Raw genomic sequence first — 20,753 nt, 5'->3', positions numbered from 1 at the left:
AATATTAACACTATAGTATTTTTACTGGTGTGCTGCCCTGACACCCCCCACAGCTCTAACACCCCACAGCCCTGACACCCCCACAGCCCTAACACCCCACAGCCCTGACACCCCCACAGCTCTAACACCCTACAGCCCTGAAACCTCCACAGCCCTGACACCCCCACAGCCCTGACACCCCCACAGCTCTAACACTCCACAGCCCTGACACCCCCACAGCCCTGACACCCCCACAGCTCTAACACCCCACAGCCCTGACACCCCCACAGCTCTAACACCCCACAGCCCTGACACCCCCACAGCCCTAACACTCCACAGCCCTGACACTCCACAGCCCTGACACTCCACAGCCCTGACACCCCACAGCCCTGACACCCCCACAGCCCTGACACCCCACAGCTCTGACACCCCACAGCTCTGACACCCCCACAGCCCTGACACCCCCACAGCCCTGACACCCCCACAGCCCTGACACTCCACAGCCCTGACACTCCACAGCTCTAACACCCAACAGCCCTGACACCCCCACAGCCCTGACACCCCCACAGCCCTGACACCCCACAGCTCTAACACCCCACAGCCCTGACACTCCACAGCCCTGACACTCCCACAGCTCTAACACCCCCACAGCTCTGACACCCCCACAGCTGTAACACCCCACAGCCTTAAGACCCCCAGAGCTCTTACAACTCACAGTACTAAGACCCGCAAAGCCATGAGACCCCAGAGCCATGCCACCCCAACAGCCTTTACACCCACAGCCGTAAGATCCCACAGCACTGACATCCACAGCCATGAGAACCTTTAGAGCTTTTACATACACAGTACTAAGACCCTCACAGCCATGAGACTCCCAGAGCTCTGCCACCCCCACAGCTTTGACCCCCCACAGCCCTGAGACCCCCACACCCCTCTTAGTATAGGAACAAGATGGCTTATTGGTAAAACAGGTTTTATTTGGCCTCACTATCCCAGAGAATAACACGCCCTGTGTAATATATCCGGCATATGATTTATCGGACACATTGCCGCACAGTGTGAGCTCTGTAAATGGCCACCATCAGAATAAAACAAAATTGCGCAGTCCTGGCGTGTCATGGAAAGATGAGCACAGACCGCCGGCAGCGCACAGTTTTACCACCATATTCCCGCTGGGATCAGGGGGGTGGAGAGCAGTGACCCGCCTGCCTGGTACCCACTTTGGGCACTTGTAGACAGTTACTGAAACACTGACCCCTACCTACACATGTCGGTATTGCACTGTGAGTCTGTGTAAGGACAATTTTTGTGAATATATTGGAAATCCAGCAACGGGCAACACATCACCTGAGGACACGGACCCCCAATTAGTGTGTACCTGAGACGCCATACTGGTTATCTGATAACACCAATCACCTCTCACCTTTCATTGAATGGTCTATGTAGGATGTTGTATACTACATCCTGATTGGTTACAATATGTTACAGTATTGCACATCTATGCTGCTGGTGTTACATGAATCACTTGGGTTGGGATCATTTGGTCTACAGCATGATGGTCGACATGGGTCTAGGTCGACATTTGAAAAGATCAACATGTTTCTAGGTCGAAAGGTCATTAGTTCGACAGGTCGTTAGTTCGACAATGTCTAGGTCGACAGTCAAAAGGTCGACATGGGGTTTTTCACTGTTTTTTGACCTGGATGTCAACACAGTCGACATGGACACAGTTGCGCTCGGCACACTATTTTATTCTCCCACCACGCCCTAGTAGATGGTAGGGCATGAAATACCGCCTGTCGGCACATGTTGGTGCAAAAAACAGTGAAAAACCCATATCGACCTTTTGACTGTCGAACTAATGACCTGTCGAACTAATGACCTTTCGACCAAGAACCATGTCGACCTTTTCCTATGTCGACCTAGACCCATGTCGACCTAATGACCGTCGACCATCATGTAGCTGTAGACCAAATGACCGTATCCCACTGATGGAGCCCTTGTTAGCAGAGTAATGACACACAGGTATAAAACAAAGAGCAATATTATATACTAGTCATATATAATGCAACATATAACATCCCCAACAGGTTACGTCTCCATAATGCCACTTTGGTACATTGACATTGACACCAGTAGATATTGACTGTCCCATGGACTAGCCTCAGTTGTACAACGCCAATGCTTGTATAATAAAAACAATGAACAGTTATTGAATTCCAGTCATTTGACAACTAAATCCCATCGCTGAAGCTCTCCCAAGATGCTACGCCGGTTGTGTACAGCCATGGGCAGGTAAGTTTGAATGTTTGCCATTGGTCCCGGCTGGCAGGTGGAAGCTATATTCATTAATTACAACAGTGGCGTTCTTAAGCATCTCGTAGAACATGGATAACGTTTTCTGGTAAAGGTCTCTGTTTAAGACAAATGAACGGAAAAGGTTGAGAGGTTCCGCTAAGCGGAAATGTTCAGGAAGTTTCACAGACTCAGGCAGTTTTGGGTTCCCCACCATAAAGTGGTGGAGCTTCTTTTCTAGAAGACATTTTTCTAGGCTCTTGAACATGTCTCTTAACCTGTCTTCTAGCATGGCGTTCCCCCAGTCTGTAGAAGGGCAACCCAGAAGAAGATGAAGCAGCACCGTCTTTAGGTGGTAAGTGGTGAGGCCACTTGGACCAGTTAGGTGGCACTGCTTGGCATAGAGGAAGGTCATTATCTGTAGACAACCCAGGTGACATGAATTGTCTGGAAGGTTCTTAGCAAAGTCTTTGAGGAACCTTCTCTCGTAGACTGCAAAGGATAATGTCCAATGAATACTGGTGGAGGGGATCTCGTGGGGGAAGTGTGAAATTAAATATAGATCAGAGTCCTCATACTGGACCACCGGGGTTATGTTGAAGCTGATGACTTTTCCAGACTTGAATCTGACTCTTAGCGCTCCCGGAGAGTCCAAGTTGCTAAAAGTGAGATCAAACTCGTATTTGTGGGAAATCCTGCTCCATGCCTTTGTCACGGCTGTTTGGAACCATTTCATCACCTGGTCAGTGTCCAGGAAGTTGCTGTCCTTAGAACACAACAAATTGATGTCTTTGTTCTCCACCTTCTTGTTGATTGGGTTGTGCAGAAGACATAGCATATCTTCGCCAAGTTTCTTCTTGTCACAGACACATCCTGGCGATTTATCACCTGGTCCACAGACGAGGATCGTTCCATAATTTTGTTTGTCTGGGTCAACGGAGGTGTCAGCCACGCATGGTTGGCACTTGAAATGATAGGGTTCTGGAGGAGCAAAGGGTACAAGCAAGTCACATACCAATGGCTTATTCACTCTCCAGTTTTCGTACATGCTCCCAATGCAGATGCTGTCTTCGACCTCCATGTCTGCATCACGGTTGCATACACTTCTCAAGGCCTCAAGCAGGTCATCTGCAAAGCCCTCCACAAACTCCCTGGTCCTGGCTGCATCATGGGTTGTTGACCGGATGTACTGGTCATGAAATATAGCCAGCATCGTCTTGTTTGGAAGAGAGACGCCATGGCAACAGTTTCCGATGAACAACAGGTCGTCTTCTTCCTTGATGTCCTCCTGGGAGTGGCTGTCTTTGAAGTCTTGCCTCCATACCTCAATAACCAGGAATATGACCATGGACAACATGCTCCACAGGTCCCATGTTGACTCATCCTCTGCCACCTTGTCCTCTGAATTTGCCTCATTTCCCGGTGCTGAGTCTAGGCGGGATAGAAGTTTCTCAAGTTCCAGCTGCTGGACTTTCAGGTTCTCCTCTCTCTCTTGCAATTTTTGGATAATGATGTCATCGTTGGCGGGAAGAGATGCATCGTCATTCGGGAAGAGGAGTGGATGGTTAACGATGGTTGTCACAACCACCAGACAAACCTTGAAGATCCCGGCCTGCATTGTGGTCCTGAATGTAAAAAGAGAAGAACATTAGTCACACTATCACTAATTATATGACAGATACAATGACAACTGCAATAACCACACAGGATGCGGTCAATTTACCTACAATCAAAGTCCCGATGGTCAAAATACTGACAGCCATTGACCGACGGTCAAAATACCGACAAGGTCAAAATACTGACTTTACCATCCCAGTGGACATGGAGGGGGAATATAATAGTGTGCCGAGGGCAGCGAGGCACCGTGCCTGAAGCACGGGGTTCATGTCGACCTATGTCAACATACAGACCCAAAAATATATGAAAACCATGTTACTAATTTTTGACCTGTCTATATTTTAAATGGAGGTATTTTGACCATGTCTGTATTTTGACCGTCGGTCAATTGCTGTTGGTATTTTGACCGTCGGGATTTTGTTTGTAGGTAAATCATACCGAACCCCTAAATACCTGTGGACTCAGTGCTACATGTACTACACGTGGCATGTACACTTATGTGGTATGTACACCAAAGAGTATAATCAGGGCCGGCGCCACCACTAGGCAGGTCTAGGCATTTGCCTAGGGCTCTGGCCACTGGAGGGCGGCAGTTCGCCCCTCGCCCCCGCGTGCAAAGGGGGTACCTGCTGTGCCGTCTGGGGAGTCCATGCTGGTATCTGACAGGAGCCTGCAGTGGTGTCCTTGCCGCGCGGGTACCTGTGGCGCTGAGTATAAAGCTGGCGGCGGTGGGGGGTCCCAGCAGTGAATAAGAAATAACTAGCGCTATGCGGCGGCGCGGGAAGCGCTGCCGATTTGAAAACACTGGCCGCACGCTAATTGGCTGAGATTCAGCCAATCAGCGTGCGCCAGTGTTTTCAAAACAGAAGCGCTTCCCGCGCCGCTGCATAGCGCTAGTTATTTCTTATTCACTGCAGGGACCCCTGCCGCCGCCAGCTTTATACTCGGCGCCACAGGTACCCGCGCGGCAAGGACACCACTGCAGGCTCCTGTCAGATGCCAGCATGGACACCCCTGCCCGCTCCCCAGACAGCGCAACAGGTACCCCCCGGCACCGGGGCGCTCCCACCCCGACTCGCCTTGCCCCGGCCCTGAGTATAATGCTGTCATGCAGAGGAAGGCAAGCTTTGGGTCTCAAACTGGACCGAAGCTTAGAGCCTATCTGCACAGAACAGGACATGCTGGCACTTGAGGTTCTACAAAAGATTTCTGGGTACTTGAGTAGTATCACTAATTAAGGTATGCGATGGCCCCGATTTTAGGCTTTTTTCGGGAAGAGTGTACGATTTTAATATCGCGCATTATAATTGCATGGGATGCGATGCCCACCCAGACCCGATTTTTAATTGTATCCCCACCCTGATGGGTAATTACAATGTTAAATGCCCCCCCATTGTTAACGCCACCCCACTATCAACGCCAACCCGAAGCGTGGCGAGCACAGTGAGCCCGCTAGGGGTGGCGGTACGCGTCCTACGACCTTTTCATACCCCCACTATCCACGTTGGCGTGGAGTTGATTTTATATAGTGTGACGAGCGCAGTGAACCACCGAGCCCGAAGCGTGGCGAGCGGACGCATAATACTTGTGAAGTAATGCGCGTGCGCTCGCCGCGCTTCAGGCTCGGTGGCTCGCTGCGCTTGCCACACTATATAAAATCAACTCCACGCCGACGTGGATAGTGGTGGTATGAAAAGGTCGGAGGACGTGTACCGCCGCCCCTCGCGGGCTCGCTGCGCTTGCCACGCTTCGGGTTGGCGTTGATAGTGGGGTGGCGTTAACAATGGGGGGGGGGGGGGGCATTTAACATTGTCAGTACCCATCAGGGTGGGTGTACAATGTAAAATCGGGTCTGGGTGCGTGTACAATTTAAAATCGGGTATAATCGTGTCGCATCGCATCCGATCATATGGCATGCGATGCGACGCGATTTTTGGGTTGTACAATGTCATGCGATGGGAATGGGGGGCGCTGTGATAATACACAAGTACCGATTTCTGTACCCTAAGTTTAACAGTCTGCCTTGTATATGGAGGGCACCTAGACTATGGCACCTATGACACAGCAGCTGATTCTGGATATAGAGTGTTAATCTTGTCTGTTGTCGCAACAACTCCAGGAAGCTGCGCTACACCCTGAGTTTCCTAAGTGTTCGCCGTTCACTAAATAACAGCTTCTTGGTCCGGTTCCAGGACGGGTGAGGCTTCGGATAATGTCAGGCTGTGCAACCTTCTCACTGAGCACAGCTACACCTGGCTGGGATCTGTCACCGAGGGTGGGGACACATCGCTGCCTGGCCGCACTCAAGGGCATGACTGGAACGCTCTGCGCGGCTTGTTATCTGCGAAACAGTCGTGCAATGCAACCAGAGAGACCGCGCTTAACCCTGTGAGTGCCAGCATTGCTGTGAGCAATCCTCAAAGTATCCACTAAAAATGCCAGTGTTGCTCACAGCGGCTGTTCTTTTAGTATAAATAAATACAAATACGGCCAGGTCATTTCATTGAAGTCTAGTTGAATATTGCACCCAAACAAAAATAGCAGTTGCTGCGAGCGCCACTGGCATGTTTAGCGGATATTTTAAGGATCATTAGCAGCAATGCTGGCCCTCAAAGGTTAATAAAAAGGGTTTGCTTGGCAATTTTCACACCTATTTTGACACATTCCCCTGGCACTCGAAGAGTTAAAAAAACATTAGATGTCATCGACTTGAAAATCAAAAACTTTTATCTAAAAGGAAAAAGAGAGGGGATGCCCAGTGGTTTCATGGGGAGGACCATAACACGCTGGGCATTGCCCTGCTCTGGCCCGATGTCTGCTCTCGCCATCGCTGTCCACCTAATGACCGCACACCGTTCCAAACACCCCGTCTAGGCGCACCAGGTCCCGTGCAATACGGCCGCACCGCGCGGCTTTCTTGCACAAAACGTGTAACTTATTCTCACAACTAAAAGAACGGTTAGTGACAAAACGACATCATTATATTACAGCAATCAGTCTGATGTGCGACATCTGTACACCTGTGTGCGACTGAGTCGGTACATGAAGCGCCACTATGCAGCGGGTGCAGGCTTTTCCCCCCTTGCGCTCTGTTGCACTTTAGCGGCGCCTTTGTGTGAATATGTAATTCCCTCGCAGTTACAGTCGCGCCCCAGCAGGAGGACACATCTGTATTTGGAGAGAAAGAGGAAACCATCTTAATGCTTTGTCAGCCAGAAACGCCTACTTGGCATTAATCTCCGGTTACACGAGACTCATAACCGCTTGCTGCATCGGTCGCATCACGTGCCGCGTGTGCACACCATGTTTCAGCTTCCAACGCACGCGCATTAGGCTCAAAATCTGGAGATGGGTTTGTTTCTTTAGATGTCTCCGAATCAGAATCTCATCCCCTCGGTCAGGAACTGAACTCATGGGCTCAGAGTTGTGAGGCAACAATGCTAACCACTACTCCAACCATTCCTAAATTCACACGGCGGTCATTGTGGAGGGTACAGGAGATCCACCATCATTGGTGACAGATGTATGGTTAGAAGGTTATGGAGAAATCAATGAATAATTTTTTGACACAAGGTGGTAAGACTTTATAGCCTAATGAGGCATCGGCTTTATTACTGGCATCGTGCCCATGCAGTTCCACAGACACCTGCATGTGCCCACCACAGAGCGGAAGTGAGGCGTCGCAGCAATAGACAGAGGACAACTCCACCCGAATCCAAGCTTTTACTTTGGGTGGAGCTCCATAAGGTAAACATTACAGCTGGATAATAATTATCATGTGCTGTAGTTGTCTGCTCTGTGGCCTTTATAGAACGTTACTGACCTGGGGTTCTGTGCGACACCTGACCCCGAACCTGACATCCTCCTGGCTCCAATGACTCAAAAAAAGGGGAAAGTGTAGAACAGTTCCCCGCTGAGTTCTCCATGGCTGCACTGAGGCCCTGTTCCCGTGTAGTGCAGTCCCACCGCTGAGTTCTCCCTGGCTGCACTGAGGCCCTGTTCCCGTGTAGTGCAGTCCCACCGCTGAGGACTTCTTGGCTGCACTGAGGCCCTGTTCCCGTGTAGTGCGGTCCCACCGCTGAGGACTCCCTGGCTGCACTGAGGCCCTGTTCCCGTGTAGTGTGGTCCCACCGCTGAGGACTCCCTGGCTGCACTGAGGCCATGTTCCCGTGTAGTGCGGTCCCACCTCTGAGTTCTCCCAGGCTGCACTGAGGCCCTGTTCCCGTGTAGTGCGGTCCCACAGCTGAGGACTCCCTGGCTGCACTGAGCCCCTGTTCCCATTTAGTGCAGTACCACCGCTGAGGACTCCCAGGCTGCACTGAGCCCCTGTTCCCATGTAGTGCGGTCCCACCGCTGAGGACTCCCTGGCTGCACTGAGGCCCTGTTCCCGTGTAGTGTGGTCCCACCGCTGAGGACTCCCTGGCTGCACTGAGGCCATGTTCCCGTGTAGTGCGGTCCCACCTCTGAGTTCTCCCAGGCTGCACTGAGGCCCTGTTCCCGTGTAGTGCGGTCCCACAGCTGAGGACTCCCTGGCTGCACTGAGCCCCTGTTCCCATTTAGTGCAGAACCACCGCTGAGGACTCCCAGGCTGCACTGAGCCCCTGTTCCCATGTAGTGCGGTCCCACCGCTGAGGACTCCCTGGCTGCATTGAGGCCCTGTTCCCATGTAGTGCAGTTCCACCACTGAGGACTCCAGGGCTGCACCGAGGCCCTGTTCCCGTGTAGTGCTGTCCCACCGCTGAGGACTCCAGGGCTGCACTGAGGCCCTGTTCCCATGTAGTACGTCCCACCTCTGAGTTCTCCCTGGCTGCCCTGCGGCCCTGTTCCCGTGTAGTGCAGTCCCACTGCTGAGGACTCCCTGGCTGCACCGAGGCCCTGTTCCCGAGTAGTGTGGTCCCACCACTGGGGACTCCCTGGCTGCACCGAGGCTCTGTTCCCGTGTAGTGCGGTCCCACCGCTGAGGACTCCAGGGCTGCACCGAGGCCCTGTTCCCGTGTAGTGCGGTCCCACCACTGAGGACTCCCTGGCTGCACTGAGGCCCTGTTCCCATGTAGTGCGGCCCCACCACTGAGGATTCCATGGCTGCACTGAGGCCCTGTTCCCATGTAGTGCGGTTCCACCACTGAGGACTCCAGGGCTGCACTGGGGCCCTGTTCCCTTGTAATACGTCCCACCTCTGAGTTCTCCCTGGCTGCTCTGAGGCCCTGTTCCTGTGTAGTGCAGTCCCACTGCTGAGGAATCCCTTGCAGTCTTCCCTCAAATACGACCCTAAAACATGGTCTACTTTCCATTCGTATTTACTAGTGATACATATTCCCCAGTACAATTTGTCATTTTTGTCAGTCCATTGAAAAGAATAGGCTTTAACGCACGTATTCTATCGATAGTGTATCCATTGGTATTTTTACAATATTGTCAAAAAATACGAATGACAAAAATACAAATTTTATGCACTCATACGTTCGTACATTTGCCGATGTGTGAAATACTTTTCACATCATTCATACTAATTCGATCTTAACAGTTGTGCACATGCTTCGATTTTGACAAGTTTTCGATTCGATTTTGCGTATAGAAGCAAAATTGAATCGAAATCAAATGGTTTTTAAGATGCTTTTGATCTAAATTTGATTCGATGCGCGCTCCCGTTTTCTCTATATCGAAAAGAAAAATAGACTGTGCAGGCGAGGAAATATTGAATTCGATCCAGTAAATCAAATGTGTACATTGTACCTTGAATGTGAAATGAAATCGATATCGAATGCAAAAGTACAGATCTAATGCCAAAACTAATGTAAAAAATCGAATCGGACATCGAATCTAAAGGAAATTGAAGAGTGTGTACACACCTTTAGTAAATTTCCACCTAGGGGTCAGGCTGGGGTGGGTTTTGCATTTTGAAAAAAACATGCACCAGATATGTTCTAGAGGGGGGAGGAGAAACATTACAAATAAGTAAAGAGGGTTAGAACGAGGAGGGGCGTGCCCTAGATTAATATTAAATGACAGTTTATAACTAAGCTGTCCGGTATTTGTCGCTACACTTGGAAGCAGCCCGTAAAAACCAATAACAGCCTTTGCACCCCTGGGATTGCCGCGTGGGGTCTTCCAGGAGCAAAATGCTTTTTTGTTTGCTCCTAATGCTGCACAAAACCCACCGTGTGCAAGTATAACAGCCGCGGGGTCATCTTCTGTCGCTCAGGGGCAGATGGTTTCCCTGTCTATAGCTAGCACCAGCAGAACAGTAATCATACAAAGCATCTGTGACTTGCAGCAATGGTGAGAGAGAGACAGAGAAGAGAGACAGAGAAAGCAACAAGGTCCTCACATCACCGACCACTCGCAGTGCTGGGGGCGCAGGTGGTTTCCCTGTCTATAGCTAGCACCAGCCATACAGTAATCATACAGAGCAGCTGTGATTTACAGCAATGTGATCAGTGAGAGGCATACTTATAGCAACAAGGCCCCACATCACCATCCACTCACAGTGCTGAGGGCACAGGTGGTTTCCCTATGGATAATACCATAGACAGTAATGGTTAATGTCATGATTAACAGCAATGTGATCAGCGAGAATGACACAGACAGCAACAAGGTCCTCACATCACCTACTATTCATAGTGCTGGGCACAGGTGGTTTCACTGTCTACAGCTAGCACCAACCATACATCATCAATACAAAGAAGTTGTGATTTGCAGCAATGTAATAAGTGAGAAGGACACATAAAGCAACAAGGTCCCCACATTACCAACCACACAGGTGGTGGGGCACAGGTGGTTTCCCTACCTATAGCAAGCACCATAGACAGTAATAATACAACACAGCTGTAATTTGCAGCAATGTGATCAGTGAGAGGGACGCAGACATCAGCAAGATCCTCACATTACCATCCACCCACAGAGCTGGGGCGCAGGTGGTTTCCCTGTCTATAGCTAATACCATAGACAGTAATAATACAACGCAGCTGTAATTTGCAGCAATGTGATCAGTGAGAGGGACGCAGACATCAGCAAGATCCTCACATTACCATCCACCCACAGAGCTGGGGCGCAGGTGGTTTCCCTGTCTATAGCTAATACCATAGACAGTAAAGACAGACCCTTAGTAACCACGCAGAGTTCTGAACCTGCTCCCCGTACCTTGGCTCTTACCTCTGTTCGCCTCTGTGCAGACTAATCCCAAATTTATGTATTCTCCCCAATACAGAGCAATTATCAGGGTGTGGCCCCAGCACCCTCCACCCAGATACACACAATGATTAACCATTTTTGGAGCTGGAAATGCCGGCTCATCACACCCCAAGGCAGCCCGTGGCCTCCTACAGCATCGGGTGATGGTACGGGCAGTCGCCCTGTACACAGCTGTTAGGGGCTGCAGACCCCCTCATTCCACCCACAGGGGTACAAGCAGCAACCGGCCTGACTTAGCATGTGCAGCTGGGATCTCGCTTGTAGGGTACATGCGACAAAATAGAAATGGCTCAGCTATGTCTCACGTCCACCAGTCAGCCAGAAGCGGGAATATCGGATGCACATCGGTGTCTCAGACTCTCTAGCCGAGAATTAGGAAACACCCAGAAAATTATCCCATTGCAAATACAAATTTATTAACAGTTTCTTATATAACGCAGCAAATTCCGCTGCAAACAGCGATAAAGCAAACTGGGTAGTAACAGACAGTTCTAGAGGTTTTAGGGCCCTGCTCGCAGGCTTACAATCTATGGGGTGCAGACTTCACAAAAATAAATCATATAGCGTGCAGCGTGCCATGGACAAATGTGCCTGGGATATTGTTTTTTTTGGGAGGTACCTGTACCAGCAACTATCCCCTATGAATATATTTATGGGGGACATATTGTACCGGCCTTAGAACGCAGAGGCAGAAATCTATGGCGACAGCTTAGTTGTTGAATTTATGACAGTAGCCATATAAGGGACATAGGGGGAAATGTAATAGGATGAGAGATTCAGAAAGTGAGAAAATTGGGAAAAAATCTCCAATATTTTTTAAAGCGGCAATCATTTACACTGCAAAACAGGTTGAATGATTGCTGCTTTAAAAAAACTGGAGATTTCTTACCAAATCTCTCACTTTCTGAATCTCTCATCCTATTACATTTCCCCCATAGTGTCCCATAGGATGTGAAAAATTATTCATGAGTTAATAATTCATTATTATGGGGCTAATTCAGCATGGATCTCTAATCAGCGATTATGGAATGACTACACATGCGTTCCATATGCATTAGGTATGCGTGGCGGAGAACAGCGATAGAAAAAACGTATGGATTCAGGGGCAAACGCAGGACAGAGCCGTGCAGGAATCACAGCAGCAGCAATGACCAGTACTTGGAGTGAGGACAGGACAGAGCCCTGCAGGAATCACAGCAGCAGTGACAAGTACTTGGAGTGAGGACAGGACAGAGCCGTGCAGGAATCACAGCAGCAGCGACAAGTACTTGGAGTGAGGACAGGACAGAGTCCTCAGAGCCCTGCAGGAATCACAGCAGCAGCAGCAGTGACAAGTACTTGGAGTGAGGATAGGACAGAGCTCTGCAGGAATCACAGCAGCAGCGACAAGTACTTGGAGTGAGGACAGGACAGAGTCCTGCAGGAATCACAGCAGCAGCAGTGACAAGTACTTGGAGTGAGGACAGGACAGAGTCCTGCAGGAATCACAGCAGCAGCAGTGACAAGTACTTGGAGTGAGGACAGGACAGAGCCCTGCAGAAATCTCAGCAGCAGTGACAAGTACTTGGAGTGAGGACAGGACAGAGCCCTGCAGGAATCACAGCAGCAGGAGCGACAAGTACTTGGAGTGAAGACAGGACAGAGCTCTGCAGGAATCGCAGCAGCAGCAGTGACAAGTACTTGGAGTGAGGATAGGACAGGGCCCTGAAGGAATCACAGCAGCAGTGACAAGTACTTGGAGTGAGGACAGGACAGAGTCCTGCAGGAATCACAGCAGCAGCAGTGACAAGTACTTGGAGTGAGGACAGGACAGAGTCCTGCAGGAATCACAGCAGCAGCAGTGACAAGTACTTGGAGTGAGGACAGGACAGAGCCCTGCAGAAATCTCAGCAGCAGTGACAAGTACTTGGAGTGAGGACAGGACAGAGCCCTGCAGGAATCACAGCAGCAGGAGCGACAAGTACTTGGAGTGAAGACAGGACAGAGTCCTGCAGGAATCACAGCAGCAGCAGTGACAAGTACTTGGAGTGAGGACAGGACAGAGTCCTGCAGGAATCACAGCAGCAGCAGTGACAAGTACTTGGAGTGAGGACAGGACAGAGTCCTGCAGGAATCACAGCAGCAGCAGTGACAAGTACTTGGAGTGAGGACAGGACAGAGCCCTGCAGAAATCTCAGCAGCAGTGACAAGTACTTGGAGTGAGGATAGGACAGAGCTCTGCAGGAATCACAGCAGCAGCGACAAGTACTTGGAGTGAGGACAGGACAGAGTCCTGCAGGAATCACAGCAGCAGCAGTGACAAGTACTTGGAGTGAGGACAGGACAGAGTCCTGCAGGAATCACAGCAGCAGCAGTGACAAGTACTTGGAGTGAGGACAGGACAGAGTCCTGCAGGAATCACAGCAGCAGCAGTGACAAGTACTTGGAGTGAGGACAGGACAGAGCCCTGCAGAAATCTCAGCAGCAGTGACAAGTACTTGGAGTGAGGACAGGACAGAGCCCTGCAGGAATCACAGCAGCAGGAGCGACAAGTACTTGGAGTGAAGACAGGACAGAGCTCTGCAGGAATCGCAGCAGCAGCAGTGACAAGTACTTGGAGTGAGGATAGGACAGAGCTCTGCAGGAATCACAGCAGCAGCGACAAGTACTTGGAGTGAGGACAGGACAGAGTCCTGCAGGAATCACAGCAGCAGCAGTGACAAGTACTTGGAGTGAGGACAGGACAGAGCCCTGCAGAAATCTCAGCAGCAGTGACAAGTACTTGGAGTGAGGACAGGACAGAGCCCTGCAGGAATCACAGCAGCAGGAGCGACAAGTACTTGGAGTGAAGACAGGACAGAGCTCTGCAGGAATCGCAGCAGCAGCAGTGACAAGTACTTGGAGTGAGGACAGGACAGGGCCCTGAAGGAATCACAGTAGCAGTGACAAGTACTTGGAGTGAGGACAGGACAGAGCCCTGCAGGAATCACAGCAGCAGTGACAAGTACTTGGAGTGAGGACAGGACAGAGCCCTGCAGGAATCACAGCAGCAACAGTGACAAGTACTTGGAGTGAGGACAGGACAGAGTCCTGCAGGAATCACAGCAGCAGTGACAAGTACTTGGAGTGAGGACAGGACAGAGCCGTGCAGGAATCACAGCAGCAGCGACAAGTACTTGGAGTGAGGACAGGACAGAGTCCTGCAGGAATCACAGCAGCAGTGACAAGTACTTGGAGTGAGGACAGGACAGAGCCCTGCAGGAATCACAGCAGCAGTGACAAGTACTTGGAGTGAGCACAGGACAGAGCCCTGCAGGAATCACAGCAGCAGCAGCAGTGACAAGTACTTGGAGTGAGGACAGGACAGAGCCCTGCAGGAATCACAGCAGCAGCGACAAGTACTTGGAGTGAGGACAGGACAGAGTCCTGCAGGAATCACAGCAGCAGCAGCAGCAGTGACAAGTACTTGGAGTGAGGACAGAGTCCTGCAGGAATCACAGCAGCAGCAGCAGCAGTGACAAGTACTTGGAGTGAGGACAGAACCCTGCAGGAATCACAGCAGCAGCAGTGACAAGTACTTGGAGTGAGGACAGGACAGAGCTCTGCAGGAATCGCAGCAGCAGCAGTGACAAGTACTTGGAGTGAGGACAGGACAGGGCCCTGAAGGAATCACAGCAGCAGTGACAAGTACTTGGAGTGAGGACAGGACAGAGTCCTACAGGAATCACAGCAGCAGCAGCAGTGACAAGTACTTGGAGTGAGGACAGGACAGAGCCCTGCAGGAATCACAGCAGCAGCAGCAGCAGCAGCAGTGACAAGTACTTGGAGTGAGGACAGGACAGAGCCCTGCAGGAATCACAGTAGCAGTGACAAGTACTTGGAGTGAGAACAGGACAGAGCCCTGCAGGAATCACAGCAGCAGTGACAAGTACTTGGAGTGAGGACAGGACAGAGCCCTGCAGGAATCACAGCAGCAACAGTGACAAGTACTTGGAGTGAGGACAGGACAGAGCCCTGCAGGAATCACAGCAGCAGCAGTGACAAGTACTTGGAGTGAGGACAGGACATAGTCCTGCAGGAATAACAGCAGCACTGACAAGTACTTGGAGTGAGGACAGGACAGAGCCCTGCAGGAATCACAGCAGCAGTGACAAGTACTTGGAGTGAGGACAGGACAGAGCCCTGCAGGAATCACAGCAGCAGCAGTGACAAGTACTTGGAGTGAGGACAGGACAGAGCCCTGCAGAAATCACAGCAGCAGCAGTGACATGTACTTGGAGTGAGGACAGGACAGGGCCCTGAAGGAATCACAGCAGCAGTGACAAGTACTTGGAGTGAGGACAGGACAGAGCCCTGCAGGAATCACAGCAGCAGCAGCGACAAGTACTTGGAGTGAGGACAGGACAGAGCCCTGCAAGAATCACAGCAGCAGCAGCGACAAGTACTTGGAGTGAGGACAGGACAGAGCCCTGCAGGAATCACAGCAGCAGCAGCAGTGACAAGTACTTGGAGTGAGGACAGGACAGAGCCCTGCAGGAATCACAGTAGCAGTGACAAGTACTTGGAGTGAGGACAGGACAGAGCCCTGCAGGAATCATAGCAGCAGTGACAAGTACTTGGAGTGAGGACAGAGCCCTGCAGGAATCACAGCAGCAACAGTGACACGTACTTGGAGTGAGGACAGGACAGAGCCCTGCAGGAATCACAGCAGCAGCAGTGACAAGTACTTGGATTGAGGACATGACAGAGCCCTGAAGGAATCACAGCAGCAGTGACAAGTACTTGGAGTGAGGACAGGACAGAGCCCTGCAGGAATCACAGCAGCAGCAGTGACAAGTACTTGGATTGAGGACATGACAGAGCCCTGAAGGAATCACAGCAGCAGTGACAAGTACTTGGAGTGAGGACAGGACAGAGCCCTGCAGGAATCACAGCAGCAGTGACAAGTACTTGGAGTGAGGACAGGACAGAGCCCTGCAGGAATCACAGCAGCAGCAGTGACAAGTACTTGGAGTGAGGACAGGACAGAGCCCTGCAGGAATCACAGCAGCTGTGACAAGTACTTGGCGTGAGGACAGAGCCCTGCAGGAATCACAGCAGCAGCAGCAGTGACAAGTACTTGGAGTGAGGACAGGACAGAGCCCTGCAGGAATCACAGCAGCAGTGACAAGTACTTGGAGTGAAGACAGGACAGAGCCCTGCAGGAATCACAGCAGCAACAGTGACAAGTACTTGGAGTGAGGACAGGACAGAGCCCTGCAGGAATCACAGCAGCAGCAGTGACAAGTACTTGGAGTGAGGACAGGACAGAGCCCTGCAGGAATCACAGCAGCAGTGACAAGTACTTGGAGTGAGGACAGGACAGAGCCCTGCAGGAATCACAGCAGCAGCAGTGACAAGTACTTGGAGTGAGGACAGGACAGAGCCCTGCAGGAATCACAGCAGCAGCAGTGACATGTACTTGGAGTGAGGACAGGACAGGGCCCTGAAGGAATCACAGCAGCAGTGACAAGTACTTGGAGTGAGGACAGGACAGAGCCTTGCAGGAATCACAGCAGCTGTGACAAGTATTTGGAGTGAGGACAGGACAGAGCCCTGCAGGAATCACAGCAGCAGCAGCAGCAGCGACAAGTACTTGGAGTGAGGACAGGACAGAGCCCTGCAGGAATCACAGCAGCAGCAGCGACAAGTACTTGGAGTGAGGACAGGACAGAGCCCTGCAGGAATCACAGCAGCAGCAGCGACAAGTACTTGGAGTGAGGACAGGACAGAGCCCTGCAGGAATCACAGCAGCAGCAGCAGTGACAAGTACTTGGAGTGAGGACAGGACAGAGCCCTGCAGGAATCACAGTAGCAGTGACAAGTACTTGGAGTGAGGACAGGACAGAGCCCTGCAGGAATCATAGCAGCAGTGACAAGTACTTGGAGTGAGGACAGAGCCCTGCAGGAATCACAGCAGCAACAGTGACAAGTACTTGGAGTGAGGACAGGACAGAGCCCTGCAGGAATCACAGCAGCAGCAGTGACAAGTACTTGGATTGAGGACATGACAGAGCCCTGAAGGAATCACAGCAGCAGTGACAAGTACTTGGAGTGAGGACAGGACAGAGCCCTGCAGGAATCACAGCAGCAGTGACAAGTACTTGGAGTGAGGACAGGACAGAGCCCTGCAGGAATCACAGCAGCAGCAGTGACAAGTACTTGGAGTGAGGACAGGACAGAGCCCTGCAGGAATCACAGCAGCTGTGACAAGTACTTGGCGTGAGGACAGAGCCCTGCAGGAATCACAGCAGCAGCAGCAGTGACAAGTACTTGGAGTGAGGACAGGACAGAGCCCTGCAGGAATCACAGCAGCAGTGACAAGTACTTGGAGTGAAGACAGGACAGAGCCCTGCAGGAATCACAGCAGCAACAGTGACAAGTACTTGGAGTGAGGACAGGACAGAGCCCTGCAGGAATCACAGCAGCAGCAGCGACAAGTACTTGGAGTGAGGACAGAGCCCTGCAGGAATCACAGCAGCAGCAGTGACAAGTACTTGGAGTGAGGACAGGACAGAGCCCTGCAGGAATCACAGCAGCAGTGACAAGTACTTGGAGTGAGGACAGGACAGAGCCCTGCAGGAATCACAGCAGCAGCAGTGACAAGTACTTGGAGTGAGGACAGGACAGAGCCCTGCAGGAATCACAGCAGCAGCAGTGACATGTACTTGGAGTGAGGACAGGACAGGGCCCTGAAGGAATCACAGCAGCAGTGACAAGTACTTGGAGTGAGGACAGGACAGAGCCTTGCAGGAATCACAGCAGCTGTGACAAGTATTTGGAGTGAGGACAGGACAGAGCCCTGCAGGAATCACAGCAGCAGCAGCAGCGACAAGTACTTGGAGTGAGGACAGGACAGAGCCCTGCAGGAATCACAGCAGCAGCAGTGACAAGTACTTGGAGTGAGGACAGGACAGAGCCCTGCAGGAATCACAGTAGCAGTGACAAGTACTTGGAGTGAGGACAGGACAGAGCCCTGCAGGAATCACAGCAGCAGTGACAAGTACTTGGAGTGAGGACAGGACAGAGCCCTGCAGGAATCACAGCAGCAGCAGTGACAAGTACTTGGAGTGAGGACAGGACAGAGCCCTGCAGGAATCACAGCAGCTGTGACAAGTACTTGGCGTGAGGACAGGACAGAGCCCTGCAGGAATCACAGCAGCTGTGACAAGTACTTGGCGTGAGGACAGGACAGAGCCCTGCAGGAATCACAGCAGCAGCAGCAGTGACAAGTACTTGGAGTGAGGACAGGACAGAGCCCTGCAGGAATCACAGCAGCAGCAGTGACAAGTACTTGGAGTGAGGACAAGAAAGAGCCCTGCAGGAATCACAGCAGCAGTGACAAGTACTTGGAGTGAGGACAGAGCCCTGCAGGAATCACAGCAGTAACCCAGTGAGCAGGGCCCTCTGACCTCTAGCTATAGAGAGTAACCCAGCGAGCAGGGTCCTCCGACCTCTGTAGCTATAGAGAGTAACCCAGCGAGCAGGGCCCTCCGACCTCTGTAGCTATAGAGAGTAACCCAGTGAGCAGGATCCTCCGACCTCTGTAGCTATAGAGAGTAACCCAGCGAGCAGGACCCTCCGACCTCTGTAGCTATAGAGAGTAACCCAGCGAGCAGGGTCCTCCGACCTCTGTAGATATAGAGAGTAACCCAGCGAGCAGGACCCTCCGACCTCTGTAGCTATAGAGAGTAACCCAGCGAGCAGGATCCTCCGACCTCTGTAGCTATAGAGAGTAACCCAGCGAGCAGGACCCTCCGACCTCTGTAGCTATAGAGAGTTACCCAGCGAGCAGGATCCTCCGACCTCTGTAGCTATAGAGAGTAACCCAGCGAGCAGGACCCTCCGACCTCTGTAGCTATAGAGAGTTACCCAGCGAGCAGGACCCTCCGACCTCTGTAGCTATAGAGAGTAACCCAGCGAGCAGGATCCTCCGACCTCTGTAGCTATAGAGAGTAACCCAGAGAGCGGGGTCCTCCGACCTCTGTAGCTATAGAGAGTAACCCAGCGAGCAGGACCCTCCGACCTCTGTCATTAGAGAGTAACACAGCGAGCAGGACCCTCCGACCTATTTGTCTGTTACTACCTACTACTACTAGTCAGTGGCCAGATACACAAATACCCAGGATGTATACACCACATTGTCCTGCCACAACTACACACTGACACACTCCAATCTAACTTACAACAGGGTATGGGTAAAAACCAGACCCGAACAAGGCCCCGGAATGCCGGACCGGACATCAAACTCTGCATTCCGGAGCTTGCCGTGTCTGGACCGGGGGTGTCCTGTCCATAGGGGAGGGCTGCCTGTGACCGCTGTCACCAAGGAGAGGAGAAGGGAGAGAATAAAACCTCCCTGTATTGGAGGTGTCAGTGCCCCTGGTGAAAGCTATCACAGGCATCCCCCCAGACAAGTCACCCCCTGGAGTGCAGTTTGATGTCAGGTCCGGCGTTCCGGGGTCTTGTTCACGCCCGGTTTTTACCAAGTCCCATTACAACCTAAACCAGATTTATTTTGTTATTTGCTCTCATCCATTACCAGGTTTTTGTTCCAACCATCCAGATCGGACAATAACTCTGTAGATGTATGGCCAGCTTATGGCTGCAGCTCTTAGGATAACTCTGTTCCTGCAGATAATTTCTTACCGGAGCCCTCATCATTATCAGCCCCAGCAGCAGCACTGACCCCAGGCTGAGAAGGCCCCTTCCCTACAGGACCCCCTCCCGCCCTGACAGTCTGACTGCACTCAGGGTCTGTTAGTGAGAAGTAAGCAGTGAGAGTGAGCTGGGCACTTACTTGTCTGGGGCAGCGTCCTCCTCTCCCCGGCCAGGGCTCAGTCCATGCCCCAGATGGAGGCTGAGGGGTCTGCAGGTTCCCCTGTCTGTCCGCCCTCCTCCTAGTTCTCTCTCACAATTTCCTGAATGTCATCATCAATGACACAAAGTAACCACAGCAGAACTTTCTACATGGTCCCTCTTAAGGTGGACTGCGGAAGTTACTGACAGCCGGTCCCTGTGGGACAACCCAAAAATGCACTTCAAGGATTGAGATTTATATTCCGATACAGGAGCCCAATGCTGTAATGTTCTCTGTGCTGGGGCTTTGCCCGCCTTGTACTGCGCTACCCTCTATGCTGCCCACAGGGAATTCCCTACGTTGTGGCAGCTGTGGAAGACTGATTCTGTCGCCTCCTTAACCAGGGACCACATCTGTATTCTCACGCAGAGAACAAGCCCCAGTTGTAACCCCCAGACAATCCCGGCCTTTGTAAGTGCCGCACAACTTCTCTCAGTGATGGGAAAGCTGGGATCAGGGACACGAGGGGTTAAACAGAGCAGCACCGGTGGCAGTGCCCGGATATTTAAAGGCACAGAAGCCTTTACTACTTCCTGAGCTCACACTCCGCCTGGTACAGACTAGAACATGCACGGAAAAAGAAACATTGGGCCTGATTCATGTTTGCTTGTAAGCTACAAACATCGTAACATGCACAGTACCACTTCCCTTATTCTGAGTGTTGTGTCATACTCAGTGTCTGTTCTTATTCTGTATGTATGGTGACATGCACAGTGACACCTCCCTTATTCTGAGTGTTGGGTGTCATACTCAGTACCTGCTCTTATTCTGTATGTATGGTGATATGCGCAGC

General features: G+C 51.6%; 1 protein-coding gene across 3 annotated transcripts in view; it reads right to left on the bottom strand.

Annotated features, from left to right (window-relative positions):
- Positions 1-935: 935 nt before the first annotated feature.
- ITPRIP (inositol 1,4,5-trisphosphate receptor interacting protein) overlaps positions 936-20,753 on the bottom strand; it is a 45,422-nt gene continuing 25,604 nt past the window's right edge. For 2 of the 3 annotated variants that reach the window (XM_083149865.1, XM_083149866.1), the window contains exon 2: positions 936-3,899. In XM_083149865.1, coding sequence (XP_083005991.1) covers positions 2,246-3,892 — 1,647 coding nt within the window. In that variant the 5' untranslated portion in view covers positions 3,893-3,899 and the 3' untranslated portion in view covers positions 936-2,245. Of the gene's footprint in view, positions 3,900-19,900; positions 20,147-20,753 lie in introns of those variants that run through there. The other variant, XM_083149864.1, reaches the window with a different exon arrangement.

The sequence above is a fragment of the Crinia signifera genome, chromosome 6 (genome assembly GCF_055691185.1).
Source record: "Crinia signifera chromosome 6, ASM5569118v1, whole genome shotgun sequence".
In the NCBI taxonomy this organism is placed as follows: Eukaryota; Metazoa; Chordata; class Amphibia; order Anura; family Myobatrachidae; genus Crinia; species Crinia signifera.
The sequence above is the reverse complement of the archived record's forward strand: the minus strand, read 5'-3'. Positions and strand labels throughout refer to the sequence as shown.